General features: G+C 65.2%; 3 protein-coding genes across 8 annotated transcripts in view; all 3 read left to right on the top strand.

Moving 5' to 3' along the window:
* Positions 1-7,749, top strand: part of KMT2D (lysine methyltransferase 2D) — a 45,472-nt gene extending 37,723 nt beyond the window's left edge. For 3 of the 4 annotated variants that reach the window (XM_054012409.1, XM_054012408.1, XM_054012407.1), the window contains 9 exons: positions 5-140; positions 270-409; positions 669-1,818; positions 2,116-2,252; positions 2,544-2,674; positions 2,902-3,187; positions 3,309-3,382; positions 3,974-4,082; positions 4,473-7,749. In XM_054012409.1, coding sequence (XP_053868384.1) covers positions 5-140; positions 270-409; positions 669-1,818; positions 2,116-2,252; positions 2,544-2,674; positions 2,902-3,187; positions 3,309-3,382; positions 3,974-4,082; positions 4,473-4,565 — 2,256 coding nt within the window. In that variant the 3' untranslated portion in view covers positions 4,566-7,749. The remainder of the gene's footprint in view (positions 1-4; positions 141-269; positions 410-668; positions 1,819-2,115; positions 2,253-2,543; positions 2,675-2,901; positions 3,188-3,308; positions 3,383-3,973; positions 4,083-4,472) is intronic. The other variant, XM_054012406.1, reaches the window with a different exon arrangement.
* Positions 7,750-8,075: 326 nt separating this feature from the next.
* PRKAG1 (protein kinase AMP-activated non-catalytic subunit gamma 1) lies at positions 8,076-17,525 on the top strand. 2 transcript variants are annotated; one of them, XM_054012919.1, is made up of 12 exons: positions 8,076-8,158; positions 11,509-11,557; positions 12,001-12,107; positions 12,385-12,466; positions 12,570-12,628; positions 12,928-12,973; positions 13,209-13,263; positions 13,564-13,690; positions 15,134-15,299; positions 15,660-15,697; positions 16,232-16,378; positions 17,263-17,525. In XM_054012919.1, the coding sequence occupies exons 1-12, from the start codon at positions 8,150-8,152 to the stop codon at positions 17,365-17,367; spliced, it is 990 nt and encodes a 329-aa protein (XP_053868894.1). In that variant the 5' UTR covers positions 8,076-8,149; the 3' UTR covers positions 17,368-17,525. The 2 variants fall into 2 exon arrangements, with proteins under 2 accessions (XP_053868894.1, XP_053868895.1); XM_054012920.1 differs by lacking the exon at positions 8,076-8,158 and adding an exon at positions 10,664-10,802.
* A 4,946-nt stretch (positions 17,526-22,471) lies between these two features.
* DDN (dendrin) lies at positions 22,472-26,911 on the top strand. Of its 2 annotated transcripts, XM_054012865.1 has the most exons (3): positions 22,472-22,587; positions 23,770-23,856; positions 24,393-26,911. In XM_054012865.1, exons 2-3 carry the CDS (start codon positions 23,783-23,785, stop codon positions 26,278-26,280), a joined length of 1,962 nt encoding a protein of 653 aa, XP_053868840.1. In that variant the 5' UTR covers positions 22,472-22,587; positions 23,770-23,782; the 3' UTR covers positions 26,281-26,911. The 2 variants fall into 2 exon arrangements, with proteins under 2 accessions (XP_053868840.1, XP_053868839.1); XM_054012864.1 differs by lacking the exon at positions 22,472-22,587 and having other exon boundaries at positions 23,515-23,856.
* Positions 26,912-27,134: the final 223 nt, after the last annotated feature.

The raw sequence follows: 27,134 nt of genomic DNA, 5'->3' as shown, positions 1-27,134 counted from the left end.
CCAGAACCTGAACGGCGTCATGGTGGCCGTGGCCGAGCTGCTCCGCGTGAAGATCCCCAGCTCCTACGAGGTGCTGTTCCCCGAGAGCCCGGTGCGGGGCTCCGGGCCTGAGGCCAAGAAGGTGGAGACGGACGGGGCTGGTGAGTATCGGGCAGGCCCTGGGACCCCCTCGCTGGGGGAGGAGCCCTGTGGACAGAGGGCTTCTCCATCCCCCCCGCCCGGGCGCTGGGAGCCTGCGGTGCAGCCATGGGGACCCGTCTCTCTCGTAGGTGGGCTCGGCGGCAAGGCCAGGGCGGCACTGGCAGGGAAAGCCCCCGATGCTGGCACCGAGTGGCTGAAGCAGTTTGATGCCATGCTGCCGGGGTACAGCCTCAAGAACGAGCTGGACATCCTGACGCTGCTCAAACAGGTCCGTGACGCACGGCAGGGGGCTTCTCAGGTGTGGGGGGGTGGGCATCTCTTGGCCCGGGGCCGGAATCGGGGGGGGGGGGGGGGGGTCAAAGCACAGGGCCAGCCGCACTCTGGCTTGGCAGCCTCTGGCTGGGCTGATCTCCTGGGTGAGTCCCCCCAGGGAGGCTGGCTGGCTATGGGGTGGGGGGGAGGCGCTGAGAAGCGCTGGGCCCAGCCCCTGCGGCCGCGCTCTGATCAGCCCTGCTCTGTGCCCCCAGGAGAGCCCAGGCCTGGAGAAGGCCGTGCAGCACTGCTACGTGAACAACGTCTCCAACCTGGACGTGCGTCAGCTCTCCATCCTGCCCCAGGAGCCGTCCCCGCCCCTGTCCCCCCTTGTCCCCTCCCCTGCCAGCCCCGCCGACGGGGACAGGATCCCAGAGGCACCCCCTGAGGTGGCCCCCGCGCCCCCCTCCCCACCAGCCCTCTCCCCGCCCTCCAAGGAGGAGGCGGCGCGCTCGCCCCCCAAGCTCAAGCAGCGCTCGCGGCCCCCGGAGGAGGGAGAGGAGCCCCGGCCCCGGCTCAAGAAGTGGAAGGGGGTGCGGTGGAAGCGGCTCCGCTTCCTCATCACCATCCAGAAGGGCGGCGCCAAGCAGGACGGCGAGAAGGAGATCTCCGAGTTCATCGAGAAGCTGGGCACCACCCTGCGGCCCGAGAAGGTGCCCCGGGACCTGCGCAAGTGCTGCTTCTGCCACGAGGAGGGGGATGGTGCCACCGATGGGCCCGCCCGCCTCCTCAACCTTGACCTGGACCTCTGGGTGCACCTGAACTGCGCCCTGTGGTCCAGTGAGGTGTACGAGACGCAGGGCGGGGCGCTGATCAACGTGGAGGGGGCACTGCACCGTGGGCTGCTCACCAAGTGCTCCCTGTGCCAGAAGACGGGCGCCACTAACAGCTGCAACCGCATCCGCTGCCCCAGCGTCTACCACTTCGCCTGCGCCATCCGGGCCAAGTGCATGTTCTTCAAGGACAAGACCATGCTGTGCCCGCTGCACAAGCTCAAAGGCCCCTGCGACCAGGAGCTCAGCACCTTCACCGTCTTCCGGCGCGTCTACATCGAGCGCGACGAGGTCAAGCAGATCGCCAGCATCATCCAGCGCGGCGAGCGCCTCCACATGTTCCGCGTGGGCGGCCTGCTCTTCCATGCCATCGGCCAGCTGCTGCCCCACCAGATGGGCGACTTCCACAGCGTCACAGCCCTCTACCCCGTGGGCTTCGAGGCCACCCGCATCTACTGGAGCCTGCGCACCAACAACCGCCGCTGCTGCTACCGCTGCACCATCTGCGAGAACAACGGGCGCCCCGAGTTCGTGGTGCAGGTCATCGAGCAGGGCCTGGAGGACCTGGTCTTCACCGACTCCTCGCCACAGGGTGAGACTGGGCCCGGCTCGGCCTTGGGGGGGGGATCCCTGTATAAACAGCTGCCGTGTCCCACCCTAGAGCTGGCTGCATTGGAGCACTGGGTGACCCGTCTCTGGCAGCATAATTCTGTGGCTGTTAACCTGCTGTTGCAGCCCGCCCCAGAGGTGGCTGCATTTCACAGTGGTGGGGGAGCTGATGCCTTGGGCTTGTTTGCCAGGCCACCGGGAATCACTGCTGAGGGTGAGGGGGGCTGGTGGGGAGCAGGTCAGGAAGCCAAGTCTCATGTTTCCCTCCCTCCCTCCCCAGCCGTTTGGAACCGCATCATCGAGCCGGTAGCGGCCATGAGGAAGGAGGCAGACATGCTGCGGCTCTTCCCCGAGTACCTGAAGGGCGAGGAGCTCTTTGGCCTCACGGTGCACGCGGTGCTGCGCATCGCCGAGTCCGTATGTACCGGAGGGGAGCCCTGAACCCCTCACCCAATGGGAGGGGCAGGCTGGAGGTGGGAGGGACACAGCACCCGGCGATATGCTCGGAACCACGTCGGCCGGGACTCCCCCGGGGACCCTGGCCCAGCACAGGGGTCGGTGCCGGTGCCAGCTGGGCACACTCAGGGAAGCACCCCGAGGGGACAGGGGTGCGGAACAGGGCTCGTCCTTTTCAGTGGGTCCCCTGCAGGCACCAGGACTGTGGTGCTGGCAGCCGACCCATGGCGGGTTCTGCTTGGTCCCTCCTAGCTGCCTGGCGTGGAGAGCTGTCAGAACTACCTGTTCCGCTATGGGCGCCACCCGCTGATGGAGCTGCCGCTCATGATCAACCCCACCGGCTGCGCCCGCTCCGAGCCCAAGATCCTCACCCACTACAAACGGTTAGTGGGGGAGGGGGAGGAGGGCCATTTCCCACGGGGGGCCACCTGGCCTGGGTTGGAGCTGGGATTCCCCAGGCCTGGGGCTGGGCCGGGGAGGAGGGGATTGCAAACTGGGCCCCAATGGGCTGGGCTCTCCCATGTGCTGGGGGGTGGGGGTCAGTGCTGGTCCCTCCCCCCACCCCCATCTGCCCCACTGCCGCCGTGCCCATGCTCTCCGCCTGTCGCAGGCCCCACACCCTGAACAGCACCAGCATGTCCAAGGCCTACCAGAGCACCTTCACGGGTGAGACCAACACGCCCTACAGCAAGCAGTTCGTGCACTCCAAGTCCTCGCAGTACCGCCGCCTCAAGACCGAGTGGAAGAACAACGTGTACCTGGCGCGCTCCCGCATCCAGGGGCTGGGGCTCTACGCTGCCAAGGACCTGGAGAAGCACACCATGGTCATCGAGTACATCGGCACCATCATCCGCAACGAGGTGGCCAACCGGCGTGAGAAGATCTACGAGGAGCAGGTGTGAGGGGGGGGTCGGGGGGGGGCTGGAGCACCCTGCGGGCTCAGAGCCCGGGCTGCTCCCAGGGACACCCTTGCCCCTGCAGCTGCATAACTGGCTGTCTCTGCTCTTCCGACCCCAGAACCGAGGAATCTACATGTTCCGCATCAACAATGAACACGTCATCGACGCCACGCTGACGGGGGGCCCAGCCAGGTGAGGGTGTGGGGCAAATGCCCCCTTGGGAGCCGCTTGCCCCCTGTAGCTTTGTTCAGCCGGGTGTTCTGCAGTCACTGACCACCCCCCCCCCCCCCCCCCCCCACACACACACACACACAGAGCCTCCTTCTGTGCGGACGGGAGTGGCTGAGGGCTTATGGCACTCGCCTACAATCTGGAAGGTGCCGGGTTCAAGTCTGGCGCGATCTCCGGTTGAAAGGCCAGCGCACAGGGGTACCTGCGCCGTTGGGTGAGCGCAGTCACATCCCGCCCTCTGAACTCATGTCAGCCCCATGATCCGGGGGCTATGGGGAACTTGGAAACCCAAGTAGAGTGAGGAAGGGATTTGGCAGTGGCATAGCTGGGAAGAGAACCCAGGAGTCCTGGCTCCAGCCACCCCACTCTGTCAGGCACCCTTTCTCCCCTCCCAAGCTGCGCGATGGGTATCTGGCATTGATTCAACGTATCAAGTCCCCCAAGCTGTGCCTGCTGCGGGGAGAGGGGAACGCAGGGCCTGACCCCTCACCTGGGCTTGCCCCTTGTCCCCACATCCCCACTCTGATGCCCTCCTCTCTGCCTTCCTGCCAGGTACATTAACCACTCGTGCGCCCCGAACTGTGTGGCTGAGGTCGTGACCTTCGACAAGGAAGATAAGATTATCATCATCTCCAGCCGCCGGATTCCCAAAGGGGAGGAGGTAGGGGACTGGGTGTGCTCCCAGCCTGGCCTAGGGGCTCCTGGCGTGTGGTTAGTGCTGCCTCCTGGCTCAGCCCCTGCCCTGCAGGTCACCCTGCCCCACCCCCAGCAGCACCTCCCGGCTGTTCCTCTGAACAGAACTAGGATCTGCCCCCCCCACCGCGTGCCAGCCTCACAGGCTCGCCCCTGAGCTGTTCAGAGCATTGGGGAGAGCGCCGGCCCCGCAATCAGAGCAGAGTCTGGGTGGGCCAGGAGGGGGCAGGGCTACACCAGGCCCCCTCCTCCCGCAGATGTGCTAGGAGGGGGGCTGCAGGGGTGATGTGGCTTGGCAGCTGGTGGCGTGGCTGCCAGGGCATTGCTGGCTGTGTGACTCTGCCCCTCTCGCCCCCAGCTGACCTACGACTACCAGTTTGACTTTGAAGACGATCAGCATAAAATCCCCTGCCACTGCGGAGCCTGGAACTGCAGGAAATGGATGAACTAGCCGCCACGGGGTCACCAGTCGCAGGCAGCCCCTGCCGCAAGGAGGCCTCTGCTGCGGGTTCTCCTCCCCCTTTGCCATGCTGGGGGCGGGGGAAGCAGAGATGGCGTAGGGGAAACGGCCCCATCTGGAACCCAGGAAGTGAGGTTGGTGCAGGTGGGTCAGCCGAGGCCACTTTCGGTTCCAAAGGCGAGGTGGCTCCAGGGGGCACCGGTCCTCGCTCACACCCATCGGATGCTGTCCAACTAACTTCCACAGGGAGGGCGTATTGAAAAGACCAGGGACCTCGGTTCTCTCCCTAGCCACTCCAGCCCTGCGCGCCTTGGCCCTGGGCCTCTGCTGGCAGGGCGCTGCTCTCCCCGAGTGGGTGGCCGCAGCGCCATGAGTGGAACTGATGAACTGGCAACTCAGGGTTTTCTTTGTTTTGCGAGGAGGGCAGGGCCTACGGCACCAACAAAACCTGCTCTGTCCACCTTGCTCACTGTAAATAACTGGACGGATGCAGGGCGATCAGGGTGCTCCAGCTCGGAGTCCGGGGCAGGGCAGCCGAGGTATCGGACCCACGGGGAGCTCAGATCCAGTCTGTTTGTTTAAAAAAAACAAAACAAAACAAAAAAATGAATAATATTTGCTCGCTAACTTACCAAGGTAACAAAGAGACTCCTTGAGCTTGACAATCCAAAACCTCCCAACCCGGCTCTCTGGAGACAGCCAGAGCTCGCTTGGGTTTCGGTTTATTTCTTGTTCTGTCAACGAAAGCACCGTGAGTATGTGAAGGAGGCACCAGCTGCCGGAGCAGAGCTCGGGAGAGCCGCGTGCAGAAAAGGGCTCCCCCTCCCCCCCGATGGACACAAGGAGCCTCTGCACCCAAACCTACCTCATTTTAAGTGTTAGATTCTGCTGTTTTCAATGTGACCCTCCCTCCGAGCCTGACCACGCGCAACCTTCCTAGTTCCCAATGAGAACTAGTGGCAGTGGGCGGAGCCTGGGGAGCCCAAGGAGTGGTAGTGGGCGGAGCCTGGGGTCAAGGGAGATTGTAGCCTTGAGCTCTGACCTGGTTCTGCTTGGAAGGAGAGCCCATAAAATATCCCAGGATCCGCTCCCCCCACCTGTGGGCCCCGCCCGGTTGGGTGCACAGGAGTGTTCCTGGCAACTCCCCCACCCTGCACAAAGCTGGGCACCCTGCTTCCAGCCGAGGGGCAGGGCCCAGGAGAGGTGGGGGTTCGGGGCTTTAATTAGAATGTGCCAAGACCCTGGCCTTGCTTCCACCTACCTTCCAGCACAGCACAGCACAGCGTGGCGGAGAGACCAGGCGTTTGGGTTTGGAGGAGCTGAGCTCCGGGGGGAGTCTCGCTTCAGGCTGAGTTTGCTGCTGCTGCCATACTCCTGAGTCTGGGGGTGGGGCAGGGGGCCCTGCCTGAGCCACTCTACTCCCCCACTACCCAGCTCCCCTTTCACTACCAGAACTGCTGCTCTAGGCTGGCCTGAGGAGGCTGTCTGTGTCTGTAATGTCGGCATGGTATGGGGGGTATTTATCTATTTATACCTTAGCTTGTATATAGTAGAACCTTGGGGGGTTCTCTCCTGTGCTCTGCTTGGCTGAGATTTTGGACTGTGGGGGAGGGGAGATCTTGGGGGGAGGGCAGGGGGGAGCAAACATCCTCCCCACTCCCTGCTCTGGTCTCCATTGTTAAATAGAAACCCCGTAGGTGACAGGGTCCAGGAGCCTCCTGCCACGCGTGGGCTCCCCGGGGAGGGGAGGGGATTGGTGGCTTTACAAACCAGGCCCCACTTCTCCCCTCCAGCCTCCCCCTGCTATAGCACCCTATTGCTGATGGTTGAATGCTCATCCGGGAGGGACCTTCTAAGACTGCTGTAAACCAGAGGGGCTGGAGGTCCTGCGCTCGCCGCCCCTTTCCATTAAACTGTATCGTTTGACATCTCTTAACGCACAAAGGCATAACACCCCCACCCCCTCGGGGATGGCACAGGGAATGGCACAGTTGTGAGGAAAGAAGCAGAAACAAACTCCTGACCTGCTCTCCCATGCCACAGCTGCCCGGCTCAGCTGAGGAGGGTTCTCTTTTGTATTAAACTTCCTTCCTCTCCTGGGGCGGGAGAGGGAATTCAATGAAGTGAGATTATTTTGGGGGGAGTGAAATCTGGGGGAGGGGGCCCCAGGGCATTTTATGTTTTTAAATCAAAAGATTTCAAGTGAGAGAGAAGAACTGTCGTGTTTTTAAAAAGCTGCTTCTGCAACTATTCAAAGCTGCAAAAGGTTTAAAATGAAATGTTAAAACTCGGGGTGAGGGCAGGGAATAATAAAATAAAAAATATACACAAAATTTAAATTTAAAACTGTAAATAAAATGGGAGCTGTGTAGAGAGAAAAAAAACGTTTTTACCAATAATAAAACCACTGGATGTTATTTTAAAATAAAGATGTGTGAGAGAGAAAAAGCCAGTATAACTTGTTTTGTTTTTTTCCATTAACTTGGAAGGCTGTAAAGTGTATAAAATAAAAATTTAAAAAATTACTACAAAAAAAATGATTAAAGCTGGGCAAGAGTAAAGAAAATAACAGAATATAGCAGCTTGTATGACTTTTTAGACTATGGTTAGAGTATAAAATAGTCCTGTAGATTTTAGCTGGGGAGGGGGGAAACCTATACAGTTTTTAATTTTTATATAAACTAGAATCCAGTCCCAGAGCTGATCTTTGATTTTTTTTTAAAGTTCTCTGCTTGTAAATGCGCATTCAAAGCCTTGTCCAATACTTCTGTTTGTTTACAGTTGCAGATATTCTATTTTAAGTTTTACCTTTTATGATCCTGAAATAACCATTTATTATTTTGTTGGGTTTTTTAAAAAAATAAAGTTTAAAATGAAACTATGGCAAGCGTGGACTCTGTGAGGAATCTTCCTTGGTGTGGGGGGTTTATTTTTTGTGTGAATCCTGTACAGCGAGGTTGTCCTTCGGAACAAAGAAAAGAATGGGGGGGGGGGGGGGGTAAAATGATTCTTTTTAAGAAACACCAAGCTGAACTTGTCTGTGGCATGTTTTGTACGGATGGACTTTTGAACTGTATATAAGTTATGTTCCAAGAGGCAACGAGTGAGTTTCCAAGTTTGCTTCTCTGAGTTTGTTTTTAAAGGAAAACAATAAAAGTGCATTTTCAATACTGGGTGATGCTGGACTGCCGCGTCTGGGTTTTTTGTGGGGGTCCCGCCCCCCCCCCCCCCGGTTCAATGCAGCGCCCGGCCCGGCCCCGCCTTGGCTCTGAGGCGAGGGCCGGGTCCAGTGGCGGGGAGTTCCGCGGGCCCAGCGCCGCCTTGGCTCGGCTCAGAGCAGAGACCGAGCGTGGGAAACCCCCCCCCCCGGAAGGAACGTTGGCGGGGGGTCAAAGGTCACTGGATGCAGGGGTGATTTTATCATCCGGGTGCCTCCCCCGCGTCTACTTCCGGTCACATGACCTCTGCTGGCGGAAGCGGCTGAAGTAGATCCGGGCGGAAGTGAAGCGGCCCCGGCTCCGGCCCCGCCCGCTGCTGCCCCCGGGTGCTCGGCGGCAGCCAGACGAGCCGCGGCCATGGAGGCGGTAAGAGCCCGGCCGGGGCCCCGGGAAAGGGGGAAGGTCCCCGGAGCGGCATCCCCCCCCCCCGTCGGTCCGCGTGGGGAGCCCCCCCGATCGTGCCCCGCGCCCCCCCCCCGCATCGGTCCCTGCCCCCCCCCGGATCGGGCCCCTTGGCCCCCCCCCCGCATCGGTCCCTGCCCCCCCCCGGATCGGGCCCCGCGCCCCCCCCCGGATCGTGCCCCTTGGGCCCCCCCCCCCCGCATCGGTCCCTGCCCCCCCCGGATCGGGCCCCTTGGCCCCCCCCCCGCATCGGTCCCTGCCCCCCCCGGATCGGGCCCCGCGCCCCCCCCCGGATCGTGCCCCTTGGGGCCCCCCCCCGCATCGGTCCCTGCCCCCCCCGGATCGGGCCCCGCGCCCCCCCCCCCGGATCGTGCCCCTTGGGGCCCCCCCCCCCGCATCGGTCCCTGCCCCCCCCGGATCGTGCCCCTTGGGGCCCCCCCCCCGCATCGGTCCCTGCCCCCCCCGGATCGGGCCCCGCGCCCCCCTGCATCGGGCCCCCCCTTTCTCCCCTCTGGCTGGTGCCCCAGAGACTGCCCCCCCCCGGGGATGCATCACCCCCATTAACTCCCCTTGCAGTGGGAGTGGCTGTGGGGTCCCCTATAACGGGAGGGGCCCCTGGAGCAGCAACCCCCAGCAGGTGGGGGGCCCCCCCAGGGCAGCGATTCTCCGGGTGCCAGGCGCGGTGCCCGGCATTGGTCGATGCTGCTCCTCGGGGTGCAGACCTGCCCCCCCTCTCCCCCCGGTGTCTCCCGCCTGCTCCGGGCCCAGACCCTGGCGTGAGCCGCCAACAGCGCCTGCTCCGAGCCCGGGCACCCAGTGCCCTGGACAGGCCACACCAGCGGGAACAGAGCCAGGGCTGGGGGGCGAGAGCGAAACGCCCAATGCCCCAGGCCAGGCCAGCTCCGGCACCGCCCCCGGGCAAGTGGCACCGCGTGTCCCTCATCAGCACCAACCCGAGAGTCAGGCTGGCCCGGGGCCGGGTCACCTGGAAGGTGGTTTTCCCAGAGGAGGTGGCAGGTGAGCAGGGCTTTCTCTGTGGCCTGATGGCGCCCTGACCAGCTGGGTGCCCCCTGTCAGCCTGGCCTGCGGCCTCCTCTCCCTGGCGCGTGAGCAGTGACCTTTCCTGCCCAAAGCCCGTTTCTTATTTATATCCTGGGAGCTCTCTCTGTCCCATGGCTCCAGCTCTGCCTGCTTCTGCCCGCGTAGTCCTGCCAGGGAGTTGGGGGGCCCTTCTCTGGGGCTACAGCCCAGACCCACGGCCTGGGCATGGATTCCTCTGGGCTGTGCGCAGGCAAGGGGTTGCTCCTCTGGAGGGCGTCCTGCACCCCAGGGCTCTGTTACCTTCCAGCTGGGTGGTGTGAGCTCCGTGCTCAGCCCGGCCTGCGTCCAGATCCCCCATTTCCTCCTCCCGGGCCTTTGCTGCGCTGAGCCCCCGGCTGGGGACTCTGGTGTGTCTCCAGCCAGCTCCCTCGCTGCCCCAGCCGAGACACTGATGCATGCTGCAGCCTGGAGAGGGGGTCTGCCAGGCTCTGGGGGCTCATGGCCTGGAAATAGCGTTCAGGGCTTGGTTGGCTGCGGTCCCTGCCCACCTGCTCTGTGAGCGCCCGAGGGGTTGAAATCCCCGCCCAGGGCAGCCAGTGGAGGTTGGAGGCCAGAGGGCCGGGTGGTATTTGCTCCCACCCCTGCTGCATGGGGCAGTCCTGTCCCCTGGGATGTGCTGGGAGAGCACCTTGGAACTGGCCAGGCCAGGCTCCCCCATGCGCTCTCTGCAGCAGAGAGGCCGGGGGTGTTGCTGAATCGGGGCTGGGGCAGCGCCCGTGGGCCAGTGCTGTCAGCGTTTCAGGAAGGCTGCAGGATGCCAGACCTAAGGGGACAGAGCACCCAGATTAGGGCTGTTGGGGAGTCCAGCCAGGCGACCGTCCCTGGGGGTTTAGTGGGATTGTGGTTGGGGTGCCAGGCCTGGTGGCAGTGGCCGTGGTGGGATGAGCTGGGGGGACTCAGCCTGGTTCCTGCGGGAGAAATGTCCCCGTGGTCTCCATGCTGGGGTGAAGCTGGATCTGGGACTGGCCCCACACCTTGGCCGGCTGGCTCTCGGGCTCCCTCTGCCGCGATGGTTCGTCCAACGGCCCGGCGTGGCCACCAGGGTCTGTCAAGGTGCTAGGCTTGTGTCCTGGGCACACGCCGGCTGGGGCCTCTCTGCCCCCTCCATCGCCCCTTCTCTTCCTGAACTGGGGGCAGGATTCTCCCTCCCTGTCCCGAGCACTGGGGCAGTGTTGCTGCGTGCGGGTAACCAGCTGCCGGGCTCTGCTGCAGAGGCGGCTGCCTGTCGGAGGCGGGTGCAGTTTGCGAAGCGCGCTGAGAGAAGTTGAGATGAAAGAGAAGTGGTCGCTCCCTCGTAGCAGCCGGAGCTTCCTCGAGAGCCAGGCCAGCCCTGGGCCAGAGCCAGGTTCCCTCTCTGAAAAGGAAAGTGAAAAGTGCGGCTTGGCTTTCGCTTCCTCTCGGCAGCTCCCTGGCTGAGGTGGCCTTGCAGCTCGACGGGTGGTTATGGCCCCAGCTGCCCCACGTAGAAACCCAGCGCTGCACATGATTTGCACTAGGGAAGGAGCGGGTTAGCGCAGGGGCCGGGAGCCGGGACTCCTGGGTTCTTTTCTCACCCGGCTCTGCCTCACCCTGCTCAGCTGGGCCCAGGCATCGCTGCTGGGGCTGGCGGGAGGCTGGCTGGGTGGGGTGGGATTTCCCCTGGGAATGGGCAGGGGAAGGAAACCCGCTGTCCTGCCTCGTGCGCACCGTGGGGCGGGCAGCTCCGGGCACAGCGCAGCTGCGTGTGGGGCGGGGGGACTTTACAAATGATTTCTTAGAGAGGTTTTTTAAGGTGCTGCAGGAACAGAGCTGCTGGGGAGTGAGGGGTGGCCCGCAGAATGGGGAGGGGGTTACCTGCAGGAGCAGGGCCGGGGGGGTGCCCGCTGTGTGTGGGGGGGTTGCCTGCCGGAGCAGGGCCAGGGGGCTTACCCGCAGAGTGGGGAGGGGGTTACCTGCAGGAGCAGGGCCGGGGGGGGGTTACCCGCAGAGTGGGGAGGGGGTTACCTGCGGGGCAGGGGGGTGGTTCCTGCAGAGTGGGGGAGGGGGGTGCCTGCAGCAGCCGGGCTGCCATGGTCCTTTCCCAAAGCAATGAGTCTGTGTTACGGGGCGGGAGAGCAGCCCGTCTTATAGCCAGTGTCCCCTGTGGCTTCTCCTCTTCCCAGCAGCTGCTCTGCTCTGGGGGACGGTCTCGTCTCGGGGTGGCCGGGGAGTCTCTGATTTCTGTCTGTCTGCAGGGCCCGGTTCCGGAGAACGTTGCTGAGAAGTGCCCCCTGGCGCCGGAAGGTGAGGGCTGGGCCGGGGCCGCCCGGTGCCTCAGACAGGAAGGGGTGTCCGTCCAGTCCCCTGCGCTGTGTTAGCTAGGCCAGCCCTAGCAGGGGTTTGTCCAGCCTCCCGGGACGGAGAACGATTTATCACCCTCCTCTGCCAGCCCCGACTCCTCTTCCCCAGGGTTTCAGCCTGTCCTCGCGACTCCTGGGGCTGCTCCGTCGCTCTGTTGGGCCCCTCCCCCTCGCCACGCGGCGCCCAGTGCTGGGGGAGCCTGAGCTGGGCACGGGCTGCAGGGGCCATGCAGGGGAGGGGGCATGCGCCCAGGCTGGGAGCAAGAGCTGCTCCCGGAACAGGACTCCCATGACCCCCCCCCAGACCCCACACACCCTGGGGGCACAGCTGGAGCAGGTCCCTGCGCTCCCCTCCTCCAGCCCCCTGACGGCGCCTTCTCCCCCCAGACGTGGAGCCCAGCAGCGGGGTGTACTCCTGCTTCATGAAGTCCCATCGCTGCTACGACCTGATCCCCACCAGCTCCAAGCTGGTCGTCTTCGACACCTCCCTGCAGGTGGGTGCTCCGCGGGGTGTGCACGAGACTGGCGCTGGCTACGTGTGCGCCCACACCCCAGGGTGGGTCCCCCACGGCACAAGTTGGCTCACCCCGGGGGGCAGGAGGTCCCGAGACTGGCTTCCCTGGGCACAGCCCCCAGGGCTGGCTGCTCCAGCCCCCCGGCTGCACAGGGTGCCCCCCTCCCACGACCTCCCCTGCCCCCCACCCCCTGGGAGCTCTGTCCGGCACTGCCCCCCCACCACCCAGTCTGACGTGCGTCCATGTTGGGCTGCAGGTGAAGAAAGCCTTCTTCGCGCTGGTCACCAACGGCGTGCGGGCCGCCCCGCTCTGGGACAGCAAGAAGCAAAGCTTTGTGGGTAAGTCGGGGTCAGGGCGAGGGGTGCGCTGGGGGTCAGAAGGGCCTGGGGATCGGGCTGCCCGGAGGCTCCTTGCCCCGCTCACTTGGCCTTTTCCCTCCAGGGATGCTGACCATCACCGACTTTATCAACATCCTCCATCGCTACTACAAGTCGGCCATGGTAAGGACGGGCATACGCACCCCTGGCGCCAGAGATGGGTACCCGCCCTGGCTCCATGGGGCTGCATGGGCCCCGGCCAGCCTCATTCCCGTGGGGCTGAGAGTTATAACCGAGCCCCCAGCAATGGCCCCCCCACCACCAGGGTCATGCCCCTCGTTCCTGGGCGTCTGGCCCCGCTGGGCGTGTTAGTGCTGGGGTCTCTGCGCCCCCCCCCCCCCCCCTCGGGACGCAGCCCCCAAGACGCGCTCGGGCCAACTGTCGAGATGACTGAGGCTAACTCTCCTCCCCCCGGCGTCTAGGTTCAAATCTACGAGCTGGAGGAGCATAAAATTGAAACGTGGCGAGGTAAGGGGGGCGGGGTGTGGGGGAGGTGCAGTGGTGCCAGGTGGGGGGAGCTGAGGGGCACCGTGCCAAGGGTGGGGGCCTGGGACCCCCTGTGCCAAGGGCAGAGCTGGACTGTCTCCACCCGGAGCCGAAAGCTGCCCCAGGCCCCACGGTGCCCCCCTCCCTTGGCTGGGACCGAGCCTGCGCTGTGAGCCCCACTCGGTGTCTCGCTGAGTGCGTCTCCTCTCCCCCACAGAGGTGTATCTGCAAGACTCCTTCAAACCGCTGGTCTGCATCTCCCCCAATGCCAGGTAAGAGCTGGGCTGCTGGCCGCCCGGCTCGCTGGGGGCTCCCCGTGCCCTCTGGGAAAGGGAGCGGTGGGGGACTAGTTACCTTCATCGCCCTAGCACCCGGCAGCCCAGGCCTGGCCCAAGACATGTTCTGGGGGGGGCTGGGCCGCTCTGGTCACAGGCTCTGGGGCTGCCGAGAGCCCAGGAGCCCTGCACCAGCCACTGGCCTTCCCCACCCTCGCTGGGAGGAGAACCCAGGCGTCCGGGGGGCTCTGCCCCTGCTCGGGGCGCCTGTCTACCCCGCCCCTGTCTGTCTCGCAGCCTCTTCGACGCCGTCTCCTCGCTGATCCAGAACAAGATCCACCGGCTGCCCGTCATCGACCCGGACTCGGGGAACACCCTCTACATCCTCACGCACAAACGCATCCTCAAGTTCCTCAAGCTGTTTGTAAGTCCTGCCCGCCGGGGTCCCGGGCGCGGGGGCGGCGGAATCCGCCCATTTGCTGCCCTGGCTCAGGCGCCCGTGGCGGGAACACGCCCCACCCGGCGCCAAGGAACAGCTGCATCTGCCCCGCTCGGCCCGAGGCGGCACTGCCCAGCCCCTGCCGCCGGGCCGAGAAGGTGGTTAGCTCCGCTCTCCGCAGGGGTCCCCCCCCTGCCCCTCCCCACTGTGACCCCTGTGATGGGTTGGATCACAGAAACCCCCTTGGGAGCTGCCACCCGATGTGCCAAGACTACCCCTGTTCCTGTTTTCCCTGCCAGCTCAGGCCTCCAGCCCCCTGTCTTGCTGAGCCAGACACTCCCGTCTGCTCCAGCACAGACCCAGGGTCTGAATCACTTGTCCCAAAGCTGCAAGTTTACCTGAAAACAGCTCACAGAAGTGTGCTTGTCTTTAGCACTCAGATGCCCAACTCCCAATGGGGTCTAAACCCAGATAAATCCGTTTTACCCTGCATAAAGCTTATACAGGGCAAACTCATAAATTGTTCGCCCTCTATAACACTGATAGCGAGATATGCACAGCTGTTTGCTCCCCCAGGTATTAATACATACTCTGAGTAAATTACTAAATAAAAAGTGATTTTATTGAATACAGACAGTAGGATTTAAGTGGTGCCAAGTAGTAACAGACAGAACAAAGTAAGTCACCAAGTAAAATAAAATGCGCAAATCTATGCCTAATCAAACTGAATACAGATAAGTTCCTCACCAGTTCCAGAGTGCTCCCTTTTACAGGCTAATCTCCTTTTAGCCTGAGTCCAGCAATCACTCACACCCCCTGTAGTTACTGTCCTTTGTTCCAGTTCCCTTCAAGTATCCGAGGGGGTGGAGAGGCTCCTTCCTTAGCCACCTGAAGACAAAAATGGAGGGGTCTCTCACGGGTTTAAATAGACTCTCTCTCGTGGGTGGAGACCCCCCCTCCTCCCTCCTATGCAAAGTCCAGCTCCAAGATGGAGTTCTGGAGTCACATGTCCCTGCGTGACTCAGTCTTTACAGGCCGAAGCCATTGTCCACATGGTATCTTGCATGTCTCCAGGAAGACTTCTTATGTGGATTGGAGCATTCCAAGATGCATTGTTCCCCAAGTGTCTCCTGATCAGGTACTTAACCTGGCGAATTCCTTCCTAAAGGAGCTGGCCAAATGCCTCCCAAAGCTTACTTAGAAACCAGGCCAGCATACAGCCCAAATTCTTACCCTCGAGTAGAAAATGGTCTATGTGTACAGATAGGATGAATAGATATCGTAGACCAGAACCCTTACGGAGATATGTCACCTGGCACAGGCAGCACAAAACATATTCCAGTTATGTCAGACATACATTTATAAGCACCCCCTCCCCATAAAGCCTTATGGGGTACACTGTCACAACCCCCCCCGTATTCCCTGCAGATAACGGAAGTCCCGAAGCCGGAATTCATGGCCAAAACCTTGGAGCAGCTGAAGATTGGCACCTATGCCAACATCGCCTTGGTGCGCCCCAACACGCCGCTCTACGTGGCATTGGGCATCTTCGTGCAGCACCGCGTCTCCGCCCTGCCCGTGGTGGACGAGTCAGGTGAGGGGGGGAGAGGGTGTGTCTCCGTATCTCCCCCGGGCGACAGGCCCAGAGGGTGGGGGCTCCTGGGGGTGCGGCTCATTCCTCGGCACGCGGCTCTGGACTGGACTGCCTGCGAGCTCCCCAGGGGGCCATGCCAAGCTGAGACCCCCCCCCCTTGCAGAGCCAGAGGCCCCCCAGGGCAGCGTGCCGGACAGGAACACGCCAATCCCGAGCTGTGGCTCCAAACCAGAGCTTTGTCTGCGCAGCCGGGCTCCTGCTTCCCGCGCTCCCACATCACTCTCCCACGCTCGGCTCCCAGCACAGGCCCGCAGAGAGCCCCGTCCCCGTCTCACCAGCCCCTCCCCTCCTCTGTCTCAGGTCGGGTCGTGGACATTTACTCCAAGTTTGACGTCATTGTGAGTACCGTCCCCAATGCAGAGCTTGGGGGGTGGGGGGCTGCACCAGCTGGTGGGATGGGGGAGGAGCTGGGGGGGGGAATAGGGGGTACCTGCGCTGGCTGATGGGATGGGGGAGGAGCTGGGGGGAGGGGGTACCTGCGCCGGCTGGTGGGATGGGGGAGGAGCTGGGGGGGAGGGGGGTACCTGTGCTGGCTGGTGGGATGGGGGAGGAGCTGAGGGGAGGGATGCGGGATACCTGCGCCGGCTGGTGGGATGGGGGAGGAGCTGGGGGGTACCTGGGCCAGCTGGTGGGATGGGGGAGGAGCTGGGGGGTACCTGGGCTGGCTGATGGGACTGGGTGCTCTCCCCACTTGGCCCGTGGGTGTCACACACAGACCCCCCTGGGGCGTTGCCTGGGGGTGGCTGTCGCTGCTGGGCATGGCGGAGGTCAGCCCCGCCGGGGGGCAGGTTGCTGTGGGGCGCAGTGAGCAGCAGGCGGAGTTTGCTCTGGGGCCAGCGAGTGCAGCTCCCCCGTTCACCCCCTGTCCCCAGAACCTGGCAGCCGAGAAGACGTACAACAACCTGGACGTGACGGTGACGCAGGCGTTGCAGCATCGCTCGCACTACTTCGAGGGGGTGCTGAAGTGCTACAAACATGAAACCCTGGAGACCATCATCAACCGCCTGGTGGAGGCCGAGGTAACCTCCCCCCGCGAGGCCCTTCCTACCCCCGGAGCCCCCCATGCCCCATGGGACCCCCTTATCCCCCCATGGGGCCCCCCATGCCCCTCAGAGCCTCCCATGGCCCCCTCCCATCCCCCCATGGCCCTCCCCATGCCCCCCTGGAGCCCCTCCTACTCCCCCATGCCCTCCCAGAGCCCCCCATGCCCTGCGGGGCCCCTCCTATCCCCCCATGGTCCCCGGAGCCTCCCATGCCCCCCCCCCCCCCGTGCCCTGCAGGGCCCCTCCCATTCCCCCATGGCCACCCGCAGCCCCCTATGGCCCCCCTTCCCCCATGGGGCCCCTCCTATCCCCCATGGCCCCCGGAGCTTCCCATGGCCCCCCATGCTCTGCGGGGCCCCTCCCATCCCCCCATGGCCCCCCGGAGCCACCAATGGCCCTCCCATGGCCCCCCTTGCGCCTCCTATCCCCCCATGGCCCCTCTTGCTCTGTTGGGCCCCTCCTATCCCCCATGGCCCCTCCATGCCCTGCGGGGCCCCTCCCATCCCCCCAGAGTCCCCAATGGCCCCCCTTGCCTCATGGAGCCCCTCCTATCCCCCATGACCCCCCGTGCCTTGCAGGACCCCTCCTATCCCCCATGTCCCCCCTGAGCCTCGCATGGCCCCCGCCTTGCCCCACGGGGCCCCTCCCTGTAAACCCCCCGGGGAGGGACACAATCCAACCCAGCAGGGACAATTCTTCCCTCCCAGTCAGCCTGGCCCCCGGGCACTAGCATTAGCCAATCCCACCCCACCCTGCCCACGGCTCCGCCTCCCCCCAAACCGCAGTGTCAGAGCTGGAGGGTCCAAGCTCCCTTGGGTTGCAGGGCCCCCGCCTGACTGCGCTCTGTCTGTCTGCCGCAGGTCCACAGGCTGGTGGTGGTGGATGAGAACAAAGTGGTGAAGGGCATCGTCTCCCTCTCTGACATCCTGCAGGCGCTGGTGCTCCCGGGCGGGCCCTGGCCCTGAGGGGGGCGCCCCGCTGCCTGTCTGAGACTGTCGCCGAGGCGGGGCTCTGAGTGACAGGGACCAAGGATACCAAGCCCCCCCGGCCACCCATCACGCGCTGGCCCTGCCACTGCTCCACCAGCATCACGCCGCCCGAGCCAGTTGCACTCCAGCCCAAAGCCAGCAATAAACCCACCCAGTTCCCCGGGCAGGCTGGGCTGCTCCATCCACAGGGAGTGGGGCAGGGCTGGGCCCCCAGGCCCCACCAGCGCGACAACGCCATGTGTGGGGCATCACGCGGCCGGGGGCACCCTGCACGGGTGCTGCCAGCACCTCCTGAAAGGGCCAGGGAAGCCCTGTGTGATGAGCTGCCCCCCAGTGCTGGACCTGGTCCCGTTTCTGCGCCCTGGGGCCCTTTGTCCACCCCCCGGGGGCCGGAACAGTTTCCTTATTTCATCCCCCACCCCCCAGGGCTCAGATCTCAACCAGCTCCTGCCCTGCAGTGCCACACGGCCCTGCCCCCCAGGCATCTGAAACTCCCCCCCACTCCCCCGTGATTCCCCCCTTCCCTAAAGAAAGTCCAAACGCTGTTTTTACTGAACACCCGGCGTGGGGGGGGCTCGCTCACTTCCTCTCGCTGCCCCAGGGTGGGAACCCGGCACGGGCGGCTGGAGTTGGAGTCTGGGCCAGCAGCCGTGGGGATGTTGGGGGAGGAGATGCCCGGGGCCCCGTCCCCGCGGTGTCTGCACCTATCACTGCTCGGTTACTGTAAGTCTGTAATAAAGACCAGCCCTGTGTCTAGAGGAAGTTACTCTCGCGTGGCTGCGCAGGGGGCTGATGGACCGGACGCTGCAAGGGGTGCTGGGAAGGTCGGAGGCCGTCTCTAGCAGGGTCCCACAGGGCTCGGGCCTGGGGCTGCTGCTCCTCCGTGTTTTCATTCATGACGTGGATGATGGTGCAGAGGATGCTTAGAAAATCTGCCGTTGACACCAGGCTGGGTGGGGCTGCAAGCATGTTGGAGGGCAGGATTTGAATTCACAATGACCTTCCACGCCATGAAATTCAATGAAGACAAGTGCAAAGTACTTCCCTGGGGAAGGAAAACTCTAGTGCGCAGCTGCACCCGGGGAGAAGTGGCCAGGTGGGAGCACGGCCGGAGAGGAGCCGGGGCTCAGGGTGAACCATGTACCGAGTGAGCCAACAAGGTGTAGCTGGGAAAAGGCGAATAGCGTTCTGGGGGGTGTTAAAGGGAGCGTCGTATGTCAGCCCCACCAGGCGTGGTCCCATTCTGCTCGGCGCTGGGTCCGGTCCCAGCACCGCACTGCAGGGGGTCAGTGCGGGACAGGCCAGAGCAGAGCACCAGGAACAAGCCAAGGGTTCGAGCCCCTGGTCTGGGAGGAACGGTTCACACCTGGCCCGAGGAGTCTGGAGCCAGGGGGGACCTGCGAACGCTGCAGATCTGCTGGGGCGGACGGGCAGCAAGTGGGAGGCAGGGCCAGCAAGGGGCTGGCGGCTGGAGACGAGGCTCCGGGCAGCTCAGCTCTGGGACCAGGTCCAAGGGCGGGTGGAATTGCTGGTTCAGGAGGATTTTCAGGCCAGGTTTCACTCCCGACCCACAGCCCATGCTAGCCCAGCCCTGCCGGTGCCCCCTCACTCCCGACCCACAGCCCCTGCTAGCCCAGAGCTGGGCTCCCCCAGCCCTGCCAGTGCCCCTCACTCCCGACCCGCAGCCCCTGCTAGCCCAGCCCTGGGTTCCCCCCAGCTCTGCCGGTGCCCCTCACTCCCAACCTGCAGCCCCTGCTAGACCAGCCCTGCCCCCCCCAGCTCTGCCGGTGCCCCTCACTCCCGACCCACAGCCCAGCCCTGTGGGTTACCCAGTCTGGGGCCTGGCCTCTACCAGCTCCTGAGTTGGGCCTTGTAAGAGCCTCACTATGGCCTGAAACAGCTGCCCTGGGGATGTGCTCAGTGCTGGGGCGTCTCCCTCTTCCCCTTCCTCCATCCCAGCAGGGGGGTTTGAACCCCAGTCGCTGCCCTGCGCTGCTTGGGCCCCGGTCCCTTGAGGTGTTGTACTTCAAGTACCACCCAGGCTCTTTTCAGGGGGAATAAGGCAAAGCGCCATTTATTGGTAATACACGTATCAATCAGCACGATCATATGCATACGATATATTGCACACACACACACTCACACACTCTCCATTGTTACGGACGAGTTGCTCCCCTGGACTGCACTGGCCAGGTGAGTTAGATGGGGGAGGGTGGAGCCGGTTCGATGCTCCACGTTGACAAGACGAGACCCAGAGTCCAGTGCAAGACCCCTCACAATTATAGCAGCTTCCCTCTCCTGCAAATCTGGGTCTGTGGCCCTTGGTCCTTTGTGCTGCTCCCCTCTGGGGGTTGTCCCCATGCTGCGAAGGGGGTTCCCAAAAGCAGGGGCTCGCTTCTAACCCCCAAGGCCGTCAATGGGTCTGCTCTGCCTCAGTGAGCCCCCTGGACAGGTGTTATTGGCCTTGGGTCTGGCTCCCGTCCCCTCTCCAAGGGGAGCAGCTGGCTGGAGGTGCTGCCTTCCTCATCCAGACCTCAGTCATTCAACAGGGCAATTGATTCCCGGGGGGCGGGGGCGGGGGGGGGGGGCAAAAAGCCATGTTTCACAGGAGCCCAAGGCTCAATACAGGGGTTTCTAAAGAAGGATCTGGTACAAAGTTGTAGGCAAATAGAGGCATCGTACAAAGTCCTAGGAAAGCTTCATGCAGAGATTTATCTGCAGCGGGACCCCTGGGAACTGGCCCAGCTGGAGCAAAGAGCAGGGCCTGCTGGTCCCACCCCCCCCAGACCCAGTGGGGAACTGGGGGCTTTTGGCTCAACGGGGGGGAGGGGGGGCCTTCCCTGCTCGCCCCACAGTGTGACCCTCCCTGGGGCCGGGAATCCGCTGAGCCTGCGCCGGTGTCCAGCCCGGAAATCCCTGTTTGTTCCACCAGTGGGTTTTCTAAAAGGGATGGAAAGAGACCGGGGGGGTGGGGGGGCTGTAGGACCGCTCCTCCAGGCGCCAGCCTCTGGCAGCTCCCTGGTTCCCCTGGCTCAGAGACCAGCAGGGGAGCCGTGGGCCGGGAGGGGTGGCCAGGCAGCCCAGGACAGCGGTGGCTCTGGGGGCGTCTGCGGGGAGGGGTAAGGAGGAAGGGAGCATGGGCTAGTGGTCAGAGCTGGGTGCCAGGACACCTGGGTTCTGAGCCCGAGTGAGAGGTAAGTACATGGCTCTTGGAGTCAGGACTCCTGGGTTCCTCTGCTCCCAGGAGCCTCCTCAGGGCCCGGCGACCCCGGCCTGGCTCTGCACATGGCCCCAGGGCCCTGCTGGCACAGGCTGGGGAGCCCAGCTGCTGTCAACCTCCTCCCCCCCCCCCCCGCGCCCGAAGGCATCGGCCTGTCACTACCTGGGCCTTGCCCCCCAGCAGCAGCCACTACAGTCCCCTGGCTTGGGCTGGAGCCGCCTCTGACCTGGGGGGGGGGAGAGCAGGGAGAGTGGGGACATGGGCAAGGCTGGGAGCAGCATGAACTTAACTAGCCGCCGCTTGTCTTGGGGGGGCTTAGGACAGGCTGCCAGGCGCAGACAGCGGGGGGTGGCGGGGGGTGCTGGCTGCACGGTGGGAAGGGGCTGGGGGGGTGCCAGGTGCAGGGGAGGGGGGGGGGCTGGGAAGGGGATGTCTGGTGCAGGGGAGGGGGGGCTGGGAAGGGGATGACTGGTGCAGGGTGGGGAGGGAGCAAGGTGGAGGGTGGGAGGGCAGCGGGTGCCAGGTGCCGGATGGGAGGGGAGATGGGGTGCCAGGTGCAGGGGGGGGGCTGGGAAGGGGATGTCTGGTGCAGGGGAGGGGGGGGGCTGGGAAGGGGATGTCTGGTGCAGGGGAGGGGGGGGGCTGGGAAGGGGATGACTGGTGCAGGGTGGGGAGGGAGCAAGGTGCAGGGTGGGAGGGCAGGGGGTGCCAGGTGCCGGATGGGAGGGGAGATGGGGTGCCAGGTGCAGGGCGGGGAGGGTGCAAGGTGCCAGCTGCAGGATGGGGGGAGCAGGGGGGTGCCAGCTGCAGGGAGGGCGGGGAGGGAGCAAGGTGCCAGCTGCAGGATGGGGCACTTGGGGGGGTGGGTGACCCACCGCTTTCATCCCCCCCCAGTCCTCGCCCATCTCGTGCCCCGGCTCCCCGGCCATTGGCGAGGCTTCGACAGCCCTGGTGCCTCCCCGGGCGGTGCTGAGCCAGGCACATTCCCGGCCGGGTGGGAGGCTGCGAGGGACACGGGGGGGCTGTGTAATAACCCCGGGAGCCACCAGCTGCTGTCAGTGCTGCCGTCCGGCCGGGGTCGGGGTCCGGGAGCCGTGCGGGCAGGAGGGGGTGAAGGCTCAGGGAGCTCCCTGGCCAGGCCGCAGCTCCGGCTCCAGCCCAGGCCAGCACCCAGCGAGCGACCGAACCAGGCAGCCAGGTCACGGGGGGCACTGCTGGGGGTGGGCTGAGGGGTGGGCACATCTCCAGCACTGGGCGCGGCCTGGGACCTTCCTGCCCTGGGGGCCGGCGCCTGCTCTGGCCCGGGTGAGAGCCCTGAGCCCGTCCCGGTCGCTTGGGTTCTCGGTCAGGGACCCTTGTCACCAATGCACACCCCGGACAGGGCAAATCGGAGCCGCCCCCCAGCTGCTCTACCCAGAGGGACAAGCCCCCAGCCCGACTCGTCGCCCCCCCATCCCCTCGGCAGAGCCCCCCCAGCCCCCTGGGCAGAGCTGGAGCCCGGCTGGGGCCCGTTGCCATGCCGGCGCCTGGTTGCTAGGTTTCGCTCGGAGCCGGCGTGGGCTGCAGCACGTTGTGCCAAACCTTGTAATTTGTGCACTTGCAGCATCTCTCGGGGTGATGGGGGGGGGGGCGTCCCTGCGTAAAGCCTGGGGGGGCCTGAGCCCTGACCCCCCTTCAGCGTGTTCATTCCTCCGTACCCCGTGTGGCAGGCTCAGTGCTGAGCCCCCAGGCCCCTCCCAGAGGGGTCAGAGAACCCAGGCGTCCTGACTCTAACCACTAAACAGAGCTGCCCCCTCCCCCGGCAGGGCTGGGGGGGTGACGTGACACGGCGGGGGGAGGCCCTTTCAGATGAGGGGGACAGGTACCACACTCCATTGCCTTGCAGAGGCCCCAGCGCTGCTGGGGGGGGTGCGAGATCCCCATTAACCCAGCAATGACCCTGCACGGGCCCCAGGCTGAACTGAGCCCATCAGCAGGTACGTGGGGGCAGCCCAGGGTCTGGGAAGGGGGTGTCCCCTACCAACAAGTCCCCCCCCGGACCACAGAGTGGCCCGCAGAGCAGTCAGGGAGCCGGCAGCAGTCACGGGGTTCCCCTGCAGGTGCTGCTATCGCCCAGGGCCCAGCCACGCGCCCAGTGGGTTCTGGGGGCAGCGGGGCGTCTGCAGGGCACTGGGAGAGGGGCCGTGTTGCAGGCCCTGCTGAGGGGCTGCGTGTGCGCTCCGAGTGTTGTGTGTGTGCATGTGTGCATACGCTGCGCGTGTTTCAGGGCGTGCGTGCGTGCTCCGAGTGGTGTGCGTGTGCGAGCATGTGTGTATGTGTGCGTGTGTGCGTGCGCTCTGAGTGTTGTGTGCGCATGTGTATGTGTGTGTGTGCGCGCTCTGAGTGTTGTGTGTGTGCGCGTGCGCGCCTGCTGTGTGTGTTTCAGGGTGTGCACGCTCCGAGTGTTGTGTGTGTCTGCATGTGTGAGTGCGCTCTGAGTGTTGTGTGTGCATGTGCATGTGTGCGTATGTGCGTTTGCGTGTGTGAGTGCGCTCTGAGTGTTGTGTGTGTGTGCGTCTGCGTGTGTGTGCGTGTGTGAGTGTGCTCTGAGTGTTGTGCGTGTGTGTGTGTGCGCTCTGAGTGTTGTGTGTGTGCATGTGTGCATTTGCATGTGTGTGTGTGTGAGTGTGCTCTGAGTGTTGTGTGTGTGCGCGTGTGCATGTGTGCGTGTGAGTGCGCTCTGAGTGTTGTGTGTGTGCATATGTGCACTTGCGTGTGTGTGTGTGAGTGCGCTCTGAGTGTTGTGTGTGTGTGTGCGCGCGCTGCGTGCCTGTCTCCCCGTGTGCACGCTCTGTTCCGGCTGCTGGCAGGCTGGCACTCACCCGCCCGCACAAAGAGCTGCTCCCGGTGCATGTTGCCGACACAGCCCTGGCGCAGAGCTCGCAGGCTCGCAAGCAGCCCGTGGGCACAGGCAGCCCCCAGCCCTCCCTCTCCACGCAGCGCTCCCTCGGGGCTCGCCCGGCTCCCTGCCGCCGGACAAGCCAGTCCCCTGGGACCATGCTGGGCTGCCCGGTGCGGCGGGGCCATGGGCAGCAGGGGGCACCGGGCACTGGGCACCTGCAGATCTGCAAGCGCACGGACCTGCTGGTGGTGGAGATTAACACGGTCTCTTGTTGCAGCCACGGCAGTGCCATGGACCCAGGGCACTGGCCCGCGCGGGGCTCCGGCACCCCCTGGATCTACCGGAGCGTCTCGGGGGAGTACGCGTGAGTCAGGGCCTGTCTCACTAGATCATTCCTCCTGGCGGGGGCGGAGGGCACCACTTCCCTAGGCTCGCGGGCTTGAGCAGGGGGCTGCGGGTCAGGACTGAGGGGCACCGGCAGAGCTGTGTGATGGGGGGAGCTCAGGGCTGGACTAGAAGGGGGCTGTGGGTCAGCACTGGGACGCATCTCCCCTTTCCCTGGCATCAACCCAACAGGGCGCCCCCTGCACTGCTGGCCGAGGCTCCCTGAGTCCCATCAGTCACCCCCCTGCAATCCCTGCCTATCCCCCACCCCATGGGTGGGCACCCAGGGCACTGCTGCCGGCCCCACGGGCCAGGAAAGCCAGGGGGTGTCTGCCAGGGTGGGAGGGGCAGTGCTAGGAACAGGGTCGCCCCATGCTCCACCCCAGTGTGCCCCCCCAGTTAGCGGGACCCCCCGCACAATGAGCTATCCGGGACCTCTGTGCCCCCCCTCCCCGCCAGCAGCCTAGCAGTGGGTGGGGCAGCTGGGCCCTGAGCAAGTCTCTCTCTGCCTTGCAGGTGTCTGGAGAAGCGCTTTGTGGCTGAGCTGTGGCCGGCCCGGCGCCCGGGGCCCCGTGGGCACCAGGACCCCACGTGGAGCAAGACGATTCCTCTCCCCCAGCCGCCCTCCAGCAGCGACCCCCGGGGCCTGCGGCTGCTGGGGAAGGGGGCGCGAGGGGACCGGGACGCCCCCAGCGAGAGGAAGCTGAGGGGCGGCTCGGAGGGCAGGAGGGGCCTGGGTTGGGCGGCCCCCCCGGAGAGGAGGGGGCAGGGGGCAGCGGCCGGCGTCCTGGGCAGGAGGCGGCTGGCAGGGAGTGCCGTGGAGGTGCTCCCAGCCGGGCCCCCCAGCTATGAGACCCACATGCTGAGACGGCTCCGGGCGGGGCTGGGCAGCCGCAAGCCGAACGAGCCACGGCCCCCGCCCTACATCTCGCCCCCTGCCTACGACGCGCCCCACCGCACCCTCCCCACCAAGCGGCCCCGCACCGCCCCCAAGCCGCCGGCCGCCAAGCGGGGCCGGCCAGCGCCCCATGGGACAGGGCCCGCTGGAGGCAGCCCGGAGCCCGCTCCCGGCTCAGGCGGCCCATGGCAGCGGCTGGCCAGGCTCCCCCATGAGGTCCTGGGTGGCTGGAGCTACCACGCGGGGTCGGGCTCCCTGGGGCGCCGTGCCAGGTCGGGGCTGGAGGGCGCAGTGCAGTCCACGGCCCGGGGCGGCTCGGCCGAGTCCCTCTTCCGCCCGCTGTCCAGCCCAGACAGTGGCAGCCACACGCTGCCCCGGGCAGCCGGAGGGGCTGGCAGGGCCCGCAGCCCCAGGGGCTGGGATGCAGCGGGGCCTGGCTCTGTCCCGGGCCGGCAGCGACTCCCCTCCGGCTGGGGCTTTGGCTACGCACCCAGCTCCACGGGCAGCGCCAGGAGTGGGCAGCGGGAGGGCTGGGAGCAGAGGGGCCGGCCAGAACGCAGGGCGCCCCCCTCTCCCCGCCCCGTGGGGAAGGCACCTGACCAGTCCCCCAGAGCCGAAGGCCGAAGCCGGCATGGGGGTGTCTTTGTGATCGATGCCACCTGCGTGGTGATTCGCGCCGAGTACATCCCGCCTCCGCGGCGGGAGCAGGTGCGGCTCCTGGGGTCCCCCCCGCCCCGGGACTCGGCCTCTCCATGCCAGAGGCTGCTCCTGGCCAGCCGACCCCACCTTGGGGCCTCCGAGCGGGCGGCAGGGCCCCCACCCCCTTCCCCCGGGGATGGCTCCCTGGGGGAGAGGGCGGCTCGGATCTTGGGGCTCCCCGCGGCCGAGCTGGGCCTGGAGGGGCCACAGGGGGCCTGTGCCCAGCGAGAGGACCCCGGGCGCTGGGGCCAGCAGGCGGGAGCAGCTCTTCCTGGCAGCCCAGAGCCGCTGGTGGGGGGCCCCAGAGTACATGGGCTGCCCAGTCCGGCCGCTTCCCCCGAAGAGCCACCTGGGGTGCCGGGGGGCAGGGAGACCCCTGGGGACGGCACCAGTCCATCTGTGGGGCCGGGCCCGGGTTGGGGCAGGGAGGCTCCTGGGGACGAGCCGCAGGCCCTGCCCCCCCGAACCCGGCCCTGCGCCAAGCGCCCGGCGCTCTGCACCCGCGACCTGCGCGAGGCCGTGTCCCGCATCCGCCGCCACACGGCGCCCGACTCGGACACGGACGAGGAGCCCGAGGGCCCGGCCCCGCGTGGCCACATGGCCTGGAGGGGGCGCCCGCGCCACGGGGCCCTGGCCTACAGCAGCAGCAGCCTGGAAAGCAGCGGCTCCGACATCACCATCGTCCCGGCCAGCGAGGGGGAGCCCCCGGGGGCGGTGCCAGAGGCCGGGGAACCAGGGCAGGAGGCCTGGGGCAGGGGCCAGGAGGGGGTGGAGATGAGTGGGGCAGCGGAGCCCAGAAGGGGGTGAGGGCGATGGAGGGGGCCTGCCCTGCTTGTGCGCCCTGCGCTTTTCTTCCCTCGCCCCTGCCCTCCTCTCTCCTTCTCACATGTCTAGGAGGGGCGGGGCCTGGTAGGGCGTGCCCAGGATGGGCGGGGCCTGGCAGGGTGTGCCCAATATGGGCGGGGCCTGGCTGGGTGTGGCTTGGTGGGGCAGGGCCGAGCCTGGCAACTCAAATACCCCTTAGCTTTGGGAGGAGACGGCTGGAAGGGGAGGACCCGCTTAGACCCAGCTAGGACCCCCGGGCCGGGCTCCTGTGTAGCCTGGGGGGTGCACCTCCCCGGTGGGGGTGAGAGTGGGCCCCTCAGAGTCAGCGTGGCGTCCCAGGGCCTGGCGCCGTTCCGGGCAGAGCCGTAACAAGGCATTTCAGCGCCCGTGGTGAGCGAGCGTATTTGCACACACGCCCATCGGGTTTTGTCATCGTTTTTCCACCCCCCTGTGGCTTTGCACCCGGCTCACCCTGCCCTGGACACGGCCCTGCTGGGGGCAGTTAACGGAGCAGTCTGTGTCTCTACCCCAGACTCTTCTGTGCGAATCGAACCTGCTGTAAAATGGTCCACAGAGAAATAAACCCCCCTGGGGGCCTGTGCCCCGGCCTTGCTGCCGTGTCTGCGAGTTTATACCCTGACCAACCCCTTGCTACCCGACAGCTGCCCGGGCCTGGGACTCCGTTAAGTGTCTGGCCCCAAACTCCTGTGCAGCTGTGCGGACAAACAGCTGCAGGGCTCTGCCCCAGAGGTGGTTGCATTTCATTGCTGGGTGAGGGATTCCCTGTGCCTCCAAACAGCTGCTGCACCCCACCCCAGAGCCAGCTGCATTTCAGC

This window comes from Malaclemys terrapin, chromosome 23 (assembly GCF_027887155.1).
Source record: "Malaclemys terrapin pileata isolate rMalTer1 chromosome 23, rMalTer1.hap1, whole genome shotgun sequence".
In the NCBI taxonomy this organism is placed as follows: domain Eukaryota; kingdom Metazoa; phylum Chordata; order Testudines; family Emydidae; genus Malaclemys; species Malaclemys terrapin.
Note: the sequence above shows the minus strand (reverse complement) of the source record. Positions and strands in the feature narration are given on the sequence as shown.

Bases quoted from the DNA above. Each gene is read 5' to 3' on its own strand.
- PRKAG1 (XM_054012919.1), top strand. The intron at 13,691-15,133 runs GTAAGTCCTGCC...TATTCCCTGCAG, and splicing joins TCAAGTTCCTCAAGCTGTTT to ATAACGGAAGTCCCGAAGCC. The intron at 15,698-16,231 runs GTGAGTACCGTC...CCCTGTCCCCAG, and splicing joins ACTCCAAGTTTGACGTCATT to AACCTGGCAGCCGAGAAGAC.
- DDN (XM_054012864.1), top strand. From the start codon at position 23,648: ATGCTGGGCTGCCCGGTGCGGCGGGGCCATGGGCAGCAGGGGGCACCG. The intron at 23,857-24,392 runs GTGAGTCAGGGC...TCTGCCTTGCAG, and splicing joins AGCGTCTCGGGGGAGTACGC to GTGTCTGGAGAAGCGCTTTG.